Genomic DNA, 15375 nt, shown 5'->3' on the forward strand with positions numbered 1-15375 from the left:
TTGACAATTCCTAGGCTGCTGAGAAGTCTATGAGTTGACTTTTTACTCAAATGATTTGAAAATAAGACATTGTGTCTGCAAAAAGTGTATTTCTGACAGATGATTTGTTAAATAGTAGAGGGCCTGTGTTTTTTTTTAAAAATTGAGATAATTCATACACCATATAATTCACGCTTTTTAAAGTGTACAAATTCCATGGTTTTTAGTATAATCACGAGGTGTTACAACCATTATCACTATTTATTAGTAATTCCTGAACATTTCATCATCCCAAGAAGAAATGCCATACCTGTTGCAATTGTTTCCCATTCCTGCCTCCCTGTAGTCTCTGGCAACCACTAGTCTACTTTCTGTTTCTTTGGATTTGCCTATTCTGGACAGTTCATATGAATGGATTCATACCATTTTTGCCCTTTATGAGTGAATTCCTTCACTTAGTGTAATATTTTCAAGGTTCATCCATGCTGTAGCATGAGCCAGTACTTCGTTTCTCTTTATGACTGAATATTATTATTCTGTTTTATGGATATACCACATTTTGTTTATCTGTTCCTTAGTTGATTGACATTTGGGTTGTTTTCACTTTTTAGCTGTTATAAATAATGCTGCTATGAATGTTTTTGTATAAGTTTTTTATGTGGACATATATTTTCCTTTCTCTTGGGTGTATACCTAGGAGTAGAATTGTAGGGTCATATGATAATTGTTTTCTTAGCTTTTTGGAGAACTGCCAGTTTTCCAAAGCAGCTACTATTAATATTTCACGTTCCTGTGAGCAATGTATGATGGTTCCAATTTCCCTACATCCTTATCAACACTTGTTGTTTTCTGTCTTTTTTGTTATAGCCATGCTAGTGGGTGTGAAGTGGCATCTCATTGTAGTTTTGATTTGTACTTCCCTAATGACTCATGATGTTGAGTGTGGGTCTGCATTTTTTAACTGCAAGTTTTTCAGTGTGATCTTCAGACCCTGTGCTCAGTGTTGGGAATACAGCGCTGAACAGACAGCCCCAGTTGCTGCCATCTTGGAGTTTAGAGTTCATGTGGGAAGGTAGATAGGATTTTAATAAAGACTTATACATAGTCCCTTAGTAAACTTTAAAATTTTCTATTTCCATGATGTAAGTCTTTTCTATTATCATTAGTGGCCAAAATGCATGCAGTGAGTATGTAAAGATACTATATATGACATTTTTACATTTGCTATTAAAAGTAATTCAAAAGAAACAAAAATATATTAAAGGAAAATATATAGAGAGAAAAAAGTAGGGTATTCTGTCTGCCTCTGTATTGCAGCTATTAGCGGCTTGGTGACTTATTCTAGACCTGTTTCCATCGCATGCACAAATTTGTTTCATGTATAGGTTTGACTAATGAGATTGCTTTCCTAAAGAATTTTCACTTCTTTTTGTGACTAGTGATTCACTTTCACTGGGATGTAGAGTTATGTACTATTAATAATTTCACAGTCATTTCTGTGATGAGGGTTTACTAACTAATGAGTGCTTACTCCGTGCTAGGAACTTTACACCTACACTGGCACACTTTGGCTGTGATGCATGACTGCCTGTGTTCCCCTTTCACTGCAGATGGTCCTCATCCCTGCTGGAGTATTTACAATGGGCACAGATGATCCTCAGATAAAGCAGGATGGGGAGGCCCCTGCGAGGAGAGTTGCTATTGATGCCTTTTACATGGATGCCTATGAAGTCAGCAATGCTGAATTTGAGAAGTTTGTGAACTCAACTGGCTATTTGACAGAGGTAATGGGATTGGGGAAAGGAGGAAGAACTTGTTCATTTTCAGAACTTTTAAGAATGCTTTAATAACAGTTAACCTTGACTGACCACTTTTACTATGTGCCTCGTACTGTGTTAGGCACTTTGTATATGTGAACTTAGATGAAGTCTAATTTCTCACAGCAACCTCATGAGGGGGGTTATTTTTCAGGTAGCAAATGGAGGATTAGAGAAGTGATTTGCCATGAGTCACACAGCTAATTGGTAGTGGAACTGGGATTCAAGCCCGGCCAGTGTGACCCCAGAATCTGTGTTCTTAACCATTATGCCATATGATGTTAACGCTTTAATATGCCTGGGAGTGCCACTGTCTACTTGGGCTTTTTGAAATAACAGATGGCACGTAAAGTAAAGCCACTTTTCCTTCTCAATAAATTGCAATTTGGTTGTTCCAGAAGCATTACATATTTCTTAAGTGATAAATGCAGAAGTGCAGCTTTTCATTTTTGTGGCTTTATTCCAACGCCTTGACAACTCACAAGCTGTCCTGTGGCAGTTCCAGGCATTATCCTGTGGTCACTGAATCACAAAACAAGGTTCTAAAAGTGGATGTTGTCCTAAATGGGAGTGGGAAGAGGAAGGCTTTCTAGTTTATGAACATTTGAGTGTCTGAAATGTATGTGTTTTGTACGCTTCTCATTTTCTCTCACCAGAAAACTTTACCCTTGTCTTCAGTTTGTGGAGTCCCTGTTCTTCTTTTTTAGACCTCAAACATTGTTTTTGTAATTAAAAAAAAAAAATTGAGGGTGAGTGCTTAAAGCAAAATAACATTCAAATTTGGTTTTGCATTGTTACATTTCTTTGGAATTTCCTAAAATATACAAAGTGGTCATAAATCTTTTTTGTACATATTTGTAGTAAGCAAAGTCCCTGTCATTTTCGTTTCATAAGGATATTCTGAGATCGAGTTCCTCAATAGTCTACTTAAGTTAGAAGACTTCTAAGGGACCAAGGTTCTCCATGAAGATTAGATAGAATAAGCAGAATTTAGGGCATCTAAGAACTTGGATGGGGAAAACTTATATCTGGATATTTACTACCTTCTAACTAAAATTTAGCATTTTGGTTATGCTTCAGTTGAGACACAGACAACAAACCATAGTGGTAGTAGCAGTACCTGTGACCTTGTCACCTGTAGAAATCACAGACACTTTTTATCATATTGTTGCAGATATCTTGAAATATTGTTTGCATCCATCTCTACTTTGAAATGTGTTAATTGAGACCTGCTATTAGGTCTTATTTAATATATTAATAAAGAGCATATATATTACTATAGCACAAATTTATTAATATTTTGATATAATTAGTTTTCTTAGCAATCTTACTGATTTTATTTTATGCATTTGAACATTTCGTTCTGAGAAGGAGGTCCTTAAGGTTCACTATGCTGCCAAAGGGGTGTAGGGCACAAAAAGTGTCAAGAACCCCTGGCTTGACAAAGAGATGTAAAGGTCATAGGAAATCAAGGGAGTGGGGAGAGGAGAGGGGTCGAAGCCTACCTATCAGGTGCAGTGAACACTATCTGGGTGACGGGCACACTGAAACCCCCAACTTAAGCATTATAAAAGGTATCCATGTAACAAATACATTTGTACCCCCTTAATATTTTGAAATAAAAAAATAAATAAAAGAACAACAATAAAAAGTAAAACCCCTGCCTTGCATAAAAGTGCTTCGTATTTTTATGGCACTTCACAGGTTTTTTCCCCCCATCTTTCCAACTTAATTTTATGTCACACTCCTCTTGTGCACCACGTTCTCGCCCTGCTGGTTTTGTTTCTGTTCCTTGAAAACTCAGCATTCTTTCCCATTTGGGGAGCTTGGCCTGTATTTTCCCTCTGCTTGGAAGTCGCAGCCCCCATGCCTGTCCTCCCTTTGCGTGGCTGGCTCCATCTCAGCCTTGAGTCATCTCAGCTTTGTCAAGGAGGCTGCTTCTGCTCACTCCGGCAAGAGGAGGCTTTACTTGACACTCTTTACCTTTCAAGGTGAGGTGAAGTTATTATTTTCTTCCTTTCTTTATTTGGCTTTATTTTTATCTGTGCGCCCACACTTAAGCACAGTAAGGATGGAGACCATGTTTACCTGATATTGACCTTGTAGCCCTACATTTAGCCCCCAACTGGGTACACGGTAGGTGTTTGATACATGTTTGTTGAATGAATAAATGGCTTAAGTACTTAGGCTTGGTGGTTTCACAGGGGAATACAGGAAGAAGCTCGGGGGTGAAGAAAAGATGATGAGCTCCATCCAGGAAAAGGAGTCGGAGGCACTTGTAAGGCCTGAAATACAGAGATTCAGTACTCAGTTAATCTCATCTAGTGAGAACAGGACAGGACTGGAGGTAGAGGTTTGAGAGTCATTGGAAGTACTGGCTGTTGTTAAAGTGATGAGATAGAAAGAGGTTGTCCAGCAGGCAGTGAGTGTGTCTCAGTGTATCTCTCAAAGCCTCTGTGTTAGAACCACCAGCTGTGCAGTTCACACATGGAGATTCCTTGAGCTCACCTACGGCCCCAGAATCAGAATCTCCAGGGTTGGGAAGCAGCAGTCTGTAGGTTTAACAAGCTGAGCACATAATCTCAACTGCACAAAGCCTGAGAGCCCCGGGTGTGTAAGAGGAGCAGAGAGCTAAGGGGAGAAGCAACGGTGTTTAGGGGCTGGAAGAAGAGCTCTTTTGTTTCAGGAGATTAGTAAGAGCAGTGAGAAGTGCACGAGGAAAACTAGAGGAGTAGAGTCAGGGATACCAAGGGACAAAGGACCCATTTTCAGAATAGGGTCACATGCAACAGAAAGAACCAGGGAGATGAGGACTGGAGACACTAATGTTAAATAAAATTATTGAAATACAAATTTCCATCGGTGCTTGAATTGGCTACTTGAGATTTATAAGCATATTTGACACCTTAGTGGAGCCATTATAGAATGTGTCAGAATATCAGCAAGCAGTGCCATTTCATTCTTTTAGCTAGACTCCAGGACCAGGACCAGGACAAAGGACAAAGCTTGATTATGTGATCTCACATGTACAGAATACTGTTACTTTCCAGAGTCATTTGTAATACTTGGGGAAGTGTGTTTCCTTCAGGAACAGTCACGTTCTCAAAAGCTAATGTTGTTCCGTCTGCGTTCTTATCAGCTAAATGAGTCTTAAATGCAGATGGTCTCTGTAAGTGACATTGACCTGTTTTAAGAGGAAGCCAGATGCTTTTAAGTCATTTCTGAGTCCTCTGGAGAAAGTCATAAGAAAGACTCAAGTTCATTTGGACAAGACGAGTCACTATAGTAGTGTACAAAGAAAATGTGAAACATGTTACTACAACTTTTTCTGAATTTTTATGTCCTCCTTTCCTTATAGGCTGAGAAGTTTGGCGACTCCTTTGTCTTTGAAGGCATGCTGAGTGAGCAGGTGAAGACTGATATCCATCAGGCAGTAAGTAATGTTTAAACAGGCTCTCGTATTTCTCTCCGGAAAGAGTTTAGGTGACAAATTCCAGCTACAAGTGCCACCTTCATCTCCCCCTTATTATCTAACCATTCTCCTGCTGCAGACTTGCCCAGAATAACAGGCCTGTGGACCAGGAAACCTTATCTTAAGGAAAATGGCACAAGCCCAGGATGGTAGCTGAGGAACCGCTGGGTCTGCCTTGAGCTTCTGTCTTGTATACCTGAGTGACACATTGTGTTGCTAAGTAGAGTTCAGCTGGGCCCTAGATACTTCTGGGTTTCTTTTACTTATAGCCATTTCTAGAATGGATGGTTCTTTATGAATGTTTTTTTATTCTAACAGTCTTTTTTTTATTTTTGGAAATTTATGGGGTACATGAGAAATTTTGTTATATGTATATGACGTGTAGTGATCAAGTCAGGGTATTTAGGGTGTCCCTCCCCTGAGTAAAATACATTTTTGTTAAGGATCACCATATTCTCAAAGTCTTGATCTCAGCAGGGGCTGGTGTGGAGATGGAGCTTCCTTAAATTTTCGTGAATTCACATAATTAGGTTAGTATTTATGAAAGAGGCCCTTTGCTCTGAATGTTGATAAGAAATGGCAGCAGGGAACTGGTCTGTACATGCAGGGGTGTCTCCTCTTTCGTAGAAGATCCAGGGAGCATGAATTAGGTATGTTTTTCTCAGGCATCATAGAAATGGTGGACTGGGCCTCCATAAGCACCTATGTGTCGAGTGGAACTTGAGACTCGTGTACCAGACATTTTAGTATGTTTGTGTATTTGTTTGCACATATGCCTCTTGAAAATATAAGAACAAGAGGACTGAGGGTAAGCTGGGAAGCTGAGAGTTCACAAAACAGAGAGCAAAGAATATATTTAGAAGAGGCAGGAGATAGAGAGGGAAGGCCATGAGGATTAGCTGACTCAAGGGAGGCTGATGAAGACGGAGGCATTGAAGACAAAGGAATCCAACTCTCATCTTCCTTTTTAATACAAGTTCCCTTTCAATTCCTGCCTGAACTTCATCTTTGTGTGGCCTCACTCTGTCCTCTCTTGTGAGGAGCAGTGCCAGCAAAATTAAACTATCCTGGCTTACGTTTTCTTTAGCATAACTTGGGGAAAAAGATGAGGTAAAAACGACTTGCTCTCAAATCATTTACAGGCGAATCAGGCCACTTTTTTGTATGTGTTTTTAAAAACGTGGTTGAGCTCCATTTGAACTTCACAGTTTTCTTTGCTCATTACAAGTTTATGTTACAAGTCTATAATGCATTCCGATATCCCTGCCTCCTTTTCTTAAAAAGGGCTTTGAGGTCAGTTCAAGCTAGTATTGATGAGCCAGCAACTCAGGATGTGGTGCCTTGTTTCAAGATAGAGTTCAGATGAGGGAGGGCGTTTGTACTTATTTTTGTAATTTGCGCTTTCAGATACAGGGCCTCTTGTCACTTGAGAACTCCAAACACATCAGGCATGAAGGCAGAGGTGGATTATTGCTAGGCTCTGAGGCTGCCCTGTTAAGTACGTAGTGAAGTGTGTGTGCCCGTAACTAGGACGAGGACAAGCAGCTCTCACCGGATCAGAGTGTTGGTCACTTGCTTAAATGCTCGTAATGGAAAAGCAAACCTTTTAAGCTTGTTTAGAAAGGGTTGAATGAATAAAATACATCTGTTGATGACCTGGGAGTGCTACGTTTTTGTTTTTTTCATCCCCCTCTTAGGCCTGACTTATCCGTATGCACCAGACCTTTTTTTAACCCAGTGTTTCCAGGAGTGTAGAATGTGAGATGGTCCATGAGATAAATTTAAGCAGTAGAGGAGGTGATTTTAGGTAGTAAATGGGCAGGCATAAGATCACCCTGAAGCAGAGAGTGAAAGCTCTTCCCTTTTCAAGTGTCTTTCGAGACTTGATTAAGTCAAGAAGAAAGTCTCATTTGAGTTCTAGCATGTCCTTAACACTCGAGGGTATCTGTTAGTCTTCTTTTTAACACAGGAAATAGGCCTGGGCACCTTCATCAGGCTATAGTAGCTAGTTAAAACATAATGATATTGTTTATTTTCATACAGTTATTTTAAAATCTTGCATTCTATTTATAACAGGTTACACTAGTGAGATAAATTTTCCATTTTTTAAAAAAACTTTTATTTGTAAAATAAAACACAAATATAGAAAAATTACACAATGCCATTGTATAGGTTATTGAGTTATCTTAAGGCAAACAGGCTTGTAACTGTCACCCAGGTCAGCAATTAGAATTTTTCTACCTACCCCACAGCCCCATCTGTGTGCTACATCCTGATCACCACCCCTGTCCCTAAAGTAGCCAGTATCCTGTTTTTTAAAGTAGACACTTCATTGCATTTCTTTATAGTATTATCACCCAGGTGTATATCCCAATTATGCACTTGTCCATTTAAAGGAAATTTGTGTCTTTTAAGACTCTTCTAATCTAAAGATTTCCCTTCCATTGCCCCACTTCCCTTCCTCCCCGTACTTTTTACCAACAATTTATTGAAGAATCCAGGGCATTTATCCTGGAGCCTTTCCCACAGTCTGAATTTTGCTGATTGCCCTGTCATGGTGCAGCTCACCTGCTCTCTGTGTCCTTTGTGTTTCCTGCAAATTGGTAGCTGGATCCCCAGGCCTGATCAGACTTAAGTTTGAACCCTATGGCAAGACGTCAACAGTGATGTGTTCTTTCACCGCAAGGCAACTGATGTCTGCTTCTTCCTCTTCTTGTGGTGTTAGCTGCTGTCAATGCTCAGTGCCTAAAATCCATTAATTCATTGTGGGCTGTAAAAATGGTGATAATCTAATAGTTCTTTTTCATTTATCAGTGGAGATACTTTTGTAATGAGGTAGTCCCCTCCATCTGCTATTTTCTCAAGCATTGGTACAGGTCATATAGGAAACACAGAATAAATGCTTTGTTTTTTACTAGCTTTTAACATAATGAATTGGTTCCATACTACTCTTTAAAGATGATCAATTAGGTTTTTTTTTGATTAAACATTTCATTTTAAGATAATTGTAGATTCACATACAGTAGTAAAAAATAATACAGACAGATCCTTTGTGCACTTCACCCCATTTCCTCCAATGAGACCATGTTATATAACTATAGTACAGTTTTACAACCAGAACATTGATGACTGATGTATGATTATATGTATTCATTTGTGTGTGTCTGTGTATTTAGTTCTATGTAATTTTATTACCATTGTATATTTGTATAATCACCAGATTTTAAAAAATATCTTCATGAACTATGGATATAAACATATTTTATAGGTTTTATTCACCTGGGATCATGATCTCTTTTGAAGGTTAAATGTTCCTATGTTGGGTGTTGGGTGCCTCTTCAAGTTTTTGTAAGTCCTTTTGTTCCTCCTTTTTTTTTTTTTACTAGCTTTATTGAGATACAATTTACATACTGTAAGATATACCATTTTAAGTATACAATTCAATTTTTTGTTATATTTATATCACCATCATGTAATTTTAGAACCATTTCATCAGCCCAAAAAGAAGCCATGTGCCCATTTGTAATCGTTCCCCATTCCCACCCCCAGCCTTAGGCAACTGTTCTGAGTCCTTTTCAAGTGACCCTAATAGTCCTTTATAGCTCCATAGCTTCTATGACAAGATCTGGCCCCACTCCCAGCCCCAGGCTGGAGTTAGCCATTTCTCTAAGAAGCCCTACTATCTTTTAGTAGAAAATAGTATTTCTAGGACTCTGTCTAGATTCTAGGTGTGCTCATTGGTGTTAGGTTGGTCATTGTTTCTAGGTCTCTCCAGTAGACAGAGCTGAGATGAAATGCCCCTTGAGTTCACATTGATACTTCTATTAAGTGATTTTTAACTTAGCCTGTTCTGTATTACATCTGTCTCCTTTCTTCCATACCAGGAATCCTGGTTTTCGGGGACACAGAGGATAATAGAATTAGAATAGCCCATAATTACTCATTTATTTTATCCCAGATTACATATATAACAGTCTCAAAATAACAATACTAATGCTACTATCCCCAATGTAATTACTGAGAATAGGTTAAAAAAAATCCCAAACATTTACATATACTTTTCTTTTTTTCCTCCCAGTTTTAAAATAGTTTTGGTATTTCTGTATTACTGAAGCATATGTCCATTGTGTAGAGTACTCTCTCCATTGTAACTCTCAACCTTAGTTCTACAAGTAATTATGTGTTTAATGCTTTCTGTGTTCAGTGTCTCTGGTCATTTCAATTGATGAAGCTCATTCTGCACTAGATTCTTCAGGAAGTGGCCATGGGACCAATATTCCCTGAGTTTTTGCATGTTGATAACATTTTGTCTGTGCTCTTTATGCTTTAAAGTCAGTTTTGCTAGATATGAAATCTTTGGTTTATATATGTTTTTCTTGAGTATCTTAAATACTTTATTTCAGTTTCTTTTGGAATAAAGCATTGCTGTTGAAAAGTCTGATGATAACCTAGTTTTCTTTCCCTTGAAGGTTACTTGTTGTTTTTACCTAAACACCCAAGGATTTTCTTTTTTCTCTTTCTTTAGTATCCAGTGATTTCCGTAGACTATATCTTGGTGTTGGTTATTGTGAGTCAGTATTCTCAGGTATGGAGTTTGGTCTTTCAACATGTAGTTTCACAGTTTTTTTAAACTTCAGGAAATTTTTCTATTATACTTTTCACTATTTTTTTTTTCTGTGCCCTTACTTTTGCTTTATGCTTTAGGAATTCTCCATATATCTGTTTATAGGCTTCTTTTTACCCATTTTCATTGTTTAACTTTCTTTTCATTTTTATATTAATTTAAAATTTTTCTTTTTGTCTTGTGTCTCAAGTTATCTGTATTCATTTCTGAAATGACTTTTTTGTTTATTTCCAGTTGCTTCTTGACTTGTACCTCATCTAAGTTTGTGGATTCTGATTTATTTCGTTCTTTCATATATCATTTTATAATGTCATTTACCTAATTTTGAGACAGTATGTTTTGATTTTTGTTTTGAGCGTATCTTCCTGATTATATTCCTGGTTTGTAAGGATGTTGTTCTGGTTCCTCTTCTCTTTTTTCTTACAGTAACTTTGTTTTTTTTTTAAAGCTATTTATTTATTTATTTTTATTCCTAATTGACAAACAATAATTGTACATATTTATGGGGTACAATGTCATGTTTTGATATAGGTATAATGATCAAATCAGGATATTTTGCACATCCATCACTTCATACATTTATCCTTTCTTTGTGATGAGAACATTCAAAATCCTCTCTCTTAGCTATTTTGAAGTATACAATACAATATTGTTAACCATGGCCACGCCACTGTACTCTAGAACACCAGAACTTATTTCTCCTAATTGTAACTTTGTATCTATTGATCCACCCTCCCCCTTATCCTTCTCAGCCTTTGGTAACCATTATTCTACTCTTTACTTCTGTGAGATCAACTTTAGATTCCACATGTGAGTGAAATCACGTGGTATTTGTCTTTTTGAGCCTGGCTTATTTCACTTAACATAATATCCTCCAGATTCATCCATGTTGCCACCAATGACAGGATTTTATTCTTTTCGTGGCTGAATACTATTCCATGGGTTTACAGTAACTTTGGATTAGATTTGAGCTTCCATCTCTTCTGTTGGCCATTTTTATGTGAATTCAGTTTTTTTGAACTTTAGAAGGAGGCATGGTTCAGGGTAGCTTTGTAACTTCACTGAGATCCTTCTTAGTTGTATTCATGTCATATTAAAAATATGGACTCCGGTCTGCTGAGATTTCCTGAATCTTGTCCCCTCTACTTCTCTTTTTTTTCTCTTGTCCCTCTCTTTCAGAAGTTTGATTTTTGTGCATGAGATTTCTCCTTGGTGTGGGGCTTTTAGAAGGGAACCCTGGCAGGTTCAGTTTCAAGAATTCATGGGGCAAGACTGCTCCAGCCCTTGTACACTTTCTTACTGGGGGCCCTTCACTCATGCATTGGAATGAGCAAAATTCCTTCCAGTTGTAGCTGCTGTTCTCAAACTGTCCTTCCATGCTTTCCAGTGATACCTGTTGGCTCTTTTGGGATTTTCCTTTTTGCAGGTCTGATTCCTTGTTGCTTTCTCCTGCCCAACCACAGATACCATGCAAGTTGTATGGCTGTTGGCAGTTTTTCCTCACGGGTTTGTGTTATGGCTTTCATGAGGATGCCTTGTCACATGGATTTGTTGTGTACATTGTTCTTGGGTTTTGCATATTACTATCTAGTAGATCTGTGTGGTTTTATATACACATAGATTTGGAGAGACGCAAAAACTATGTTGATACTGCTGCCATCTTAGCTAGTTTCCTTTTTACATAAAGTTTTGAGGTGAAATGTTGAGCTGGCATTCAGAGTTTGCTTGTTAAGAATATCTTTTTTTCTACTTTATTTTATTTTTAGCTTGGCACTTTCTAAATTGTTAACAGTTTAAGGAAACAAATTCCTGAATAGGTGTCCTTTATAAAGGAGAGGAATAGGCTATTTTGAGAAGTTCTTTTCAACTGAAAGTCAGTTTCAGTGAAGGATCAGAATTACCAAGTGTTTTTTTTTTCTTTTTCTTTTTTTTTTTTTTTTTTTGAGCTATGTTTCCCAGGCCTGAGTGCAGTGGCCCGATCATAGCTCATTTTAACCTCAAAATCCTGGGCTCAAGTGATCCTCGTGCCTCAGCTTCCCAAGTAGCTGGCACTTACAGGCGTGTACCACCATGCCTGGCTAATTTTTGAAAAAATTTTTTGTAGAGAGGTTCTCACTACGGTTACAAGATGTTTTTGAACCCTTGGCCTCAAATGATCCTCCCTCCTTGGCCTCCCAAAGTGCTGGGATTATACATATGAGCCACTGCCCCCAGCCCCAAGTGTCTTTTTTTTTTTTTTTTGCCTTTGGTAAAAAGCAATTTCCAGACAATTATATCCTGCCCAAGTGGTGCTGGGTGCTTTGCTATTTGGATGATATGAGCTGCGACAGAAGGCAAAGATGAATGCAGTCTGATCCTCTGGTATTTAATCACAACTGGGTGAAGACTCTAAACTAGAAAAAGAACCATCAGTAAGGATGTGATTCAGCTATCTGAATGTGACCAGGTTGTAATGAGAAATGCCTTGAGGCACAGCAAAATTCTAAGGTCACACCTCAAAAATTATTTTTAGAAAACCTTTAGTAAGCTAACTATAGTGTAAAGAAGAATCACTAAGGGAAGTATCAAATCTTCTATCTTAAGCAGGGCTTTTAACAACTCTCTCAGCAAACACTGAGATCAAGCAGAAGGAAAAAATTAGTAAGGATATACAAAATTTGCAGAGGAAAATGAACAACCTTTCTATAATGGATATGTGTGGAATATCGCACCCAAGTAATAGAAAAGGCATATTCTTTTCAAATACATATGCTATATTTATGAAAGTCGACCCCCAGTAGGTGCTAAAGCCATAGGAAAAATAAGATAGCTCATAACACATGCACGATGGATAAATTGCTCAGCATCATTTTGGAAGTTTGAACTTTTACTTTTCTAGTGTCTTAACCAACACTTCCTTGAAAACGTCAATTTGGCTTTAAGAATTTTTTCTTTTATATGACTACCACTTTTTTCCCCCCAAACTGATTGTGGGTGCTTTATTTGGAGAAGACATAAGGAAAAGACCATAGACTTTGAGTCAGAGATCTGGTTTTGAATCTTAGCTCTGCCATTTACCAGCTGATTTTGGGGAAAGCCACTTAAATTCTTTGCTACTCTTTTTTTGACTTCTTAAGTTTGATACTTAGTTTAAAATATTTGAGTCGTCTTTGTTAATGTAAGCATTTTAGTCTGCAGATTCCTAAGTGGCTGCCTTAGTTCCCTAAGTGTTGAGGTAGTTTTGTAATTGTTTATTTCTAAATATTTTCTACTGTCGATTATTACTTATTAATCCATACATGCTTTATAAGTTTTTACTTTTGAACTTGCAGTTATTTTGTTACCATTTCAGTACTGATTTCTAACCTGATGGGACTGTTGTGATATTGGTCGTGAAATTTGTGGCGGCTATAGCCACAGCACTACCGGGGGTCGACTTCCGTCACTGCAGCGTGTGTGTTTGAAAAGAATACACCTTTTCTATTACTTGGGTGCAGTATCCCACACATATCCATCATAGAAAGATTGTTCATTTTGCTGTGCCAATTTTTTATATTCTTACTAATTTTTCCTTTTGCTTGGTCTTAGTAATTGCTGAGAGTTGTTAAAATCTCTACTTAAGGTAGTAGATTTGATAATTTCCCTTAGTGACTATGTCAGTCTTTATGTATTTTAAAGCTATGCTAGGCCGGGCATGGTGGCTCACGCCTGTAATCCTAGCCCTCTGGGAAGCCGAGGTGGGTGGATCGCTCGAGGTCAGGAGTTCGAGACCAGCCTGAGCGAGACCCCGTCTCTACTAAAAATAGAAAGAAATTATCTGGCCAACTAAAAATAGATATAGAAAAAAATTAGCTGGGCATGGTGGCACATGCCTGTAGTCCCTGCTACTTGGGAGGCTAAGGCAGTAGGATCACTTGAGCCCAGGAGTTTGAGGTTGCTGTGAGCTAGGCTGATGCCACGGCACTCACTCTAGCCCGGGCAACAAAGTGAAACAATGTCTCAAAAAAAAAAAAGCTATGCTATTAAGTGTTTATAAGTTTAGAAGTGTCTCTTCCTGAGATGGAAAATTACTAAAAGGAAACATTAGGGGTAAGGAGGAATTCTGGCTAAACTGGCCTAACAGGATTCTTATTGAAGTTAGGCCAGGGTGATCAGGTATCACCTGGGATGGGAGAGGATGAAGATTTTGATCAGATTTCAAAGGTGATCACACATTTGAGGGTAGGAGATTCTGGCAAACTGACTTAGCAGGGTTCTTGCCGTAATTGGACAGTGTAGAGCCGAACACAGAAGCCCCAAGGTCAGGGCCTAGTTGAGAAGAGAGTTCAGAGGAGCCTGACTAGGGTTTGGTCGAGGAGAGAATCTGTCATTAATGTGGCACATCTCTCACTTTAATCTGTATACTTTTGTGAGATGTGGTTTTTTTTTTGTAACTCTTATAGCTATGAGAACTAAATGTTGAAATATTTCTATTGAGAAAAGTGTTTTTATGCTATTTATAAAATAAAATAATTAAAACAGTAAAAAAGAAGTATGTCTTCCCATTGAATTGAATATTGATTGTATCATTATATAGGGATCTTCTTTTACTTTGATAATGATTTTTTTTTTTTGGAGAGTCTTGCTTTGTCACCCTGGCTAGAGTGCAGTGGCATCATCATAGCTCACTGCAACCTCAAATTTCTGGGCTCAAGTGATCCTCCTGCCTCAGCCTCCAAAGTACCTGGGACTGCAGGCCTGTGCCACTGTGCCACTGCTCATGCTGGTCTCAAACTCCCTGGCTCAAGTGATCCTCCCTCCTCGGCCTCCCAGAGTGCTAGGATTATATGCATGAGCCAATGTGCCCAGCCTAATTTTGCCTCATTATTGAAAGATATTATCACTAAGTAACAATTTTAGGTTGCCAGTTTTCTTTTAGCACACTGAAGGCATTATTTCACTTTCTCTGCCTTTTATTGTTGCCATTAAGAAGTCAGCCATTAGTCCATTGCTGTTTTTTTGCAGGAGATCTGGCTCTGAGTGATTTCAGATTATCTCCTGTCTTTGTTATTTAGGTGTTGACTTCTTGTATTTATCCTGCTTGAGTTTCATTGGGTTTCATGTATCTGTAGCACTTTCATCTACTGCTTTAGTTCCCCAAGTATTATAAGTATTATAGTGGTTTTGTTGCTGAATATTTTCAAATGTCCAATATATCATTTCTTCTTTAACTTATACATTAGAAAGTTTTTTTTTTTTTTAAACAACTCTGGTATATTCTTAACTATTATATTTTTGAATATTGCCTTTTGCCCATTCTCACTTACCTCCCTCTGGCACTTCAATTAGATGTTGGTTAGACCTCCACACTTTAATGTTTCTTAACCTCACTTTTAAATATTTATGTATCTATATACATACATAGTGTTCCATTTCAGTTTCTGTTTTTTGCGCTGTATCTTCTGTATTTCAGTGGTTGCTCTAAGGATTACAACATACATACCTGACTTCTCACAGTCTACTAC

The 15375-nt window shown here is 38.0% G+C and overlaps 1 protein-coding gene across 2 annotated transcripts in view; it reads left to right on the forward strand.

Annotated features, from left to right (window-relative positions):
• Positions 1 to 15375, forward strand: part of SUMF1 (sulfatase modifying factor 1) — a 114964-nt gene that overhangs the window by 10642 nt on the left and 88947 nt on the right. For both annotated transcript variants that reach the window (XM_045529670.1, XM_045529671.1), the window contains exons 2-3: positions 1590 to 1763; positions 5155 to 5229. In XM_045529670.1, the coding sequence (XP_045385626.1) occupies positions 1590 to 1763; positions 5155 to 5229 (249 nt within the window). The remainder of the gene's footprint in view (positions 1 to 1589; positions 1764 to 5154; positions 5230 to 15375) is intronic.

The sequence above is a fragment of the Lemur catta genome, chromosome 18 (genome assembly GCF_020740605.2).
Source record: "Lemur catta isolate mLemCat1 chromosome 18, mLemCat1.pri, whole genome shotgun sequence".
Classification (NCBI taxonomy): Eukaryota; Metazoa; Chordata; class Mammalia; order Primates; family Lemuridae; genus Lemur; species Lemur catta.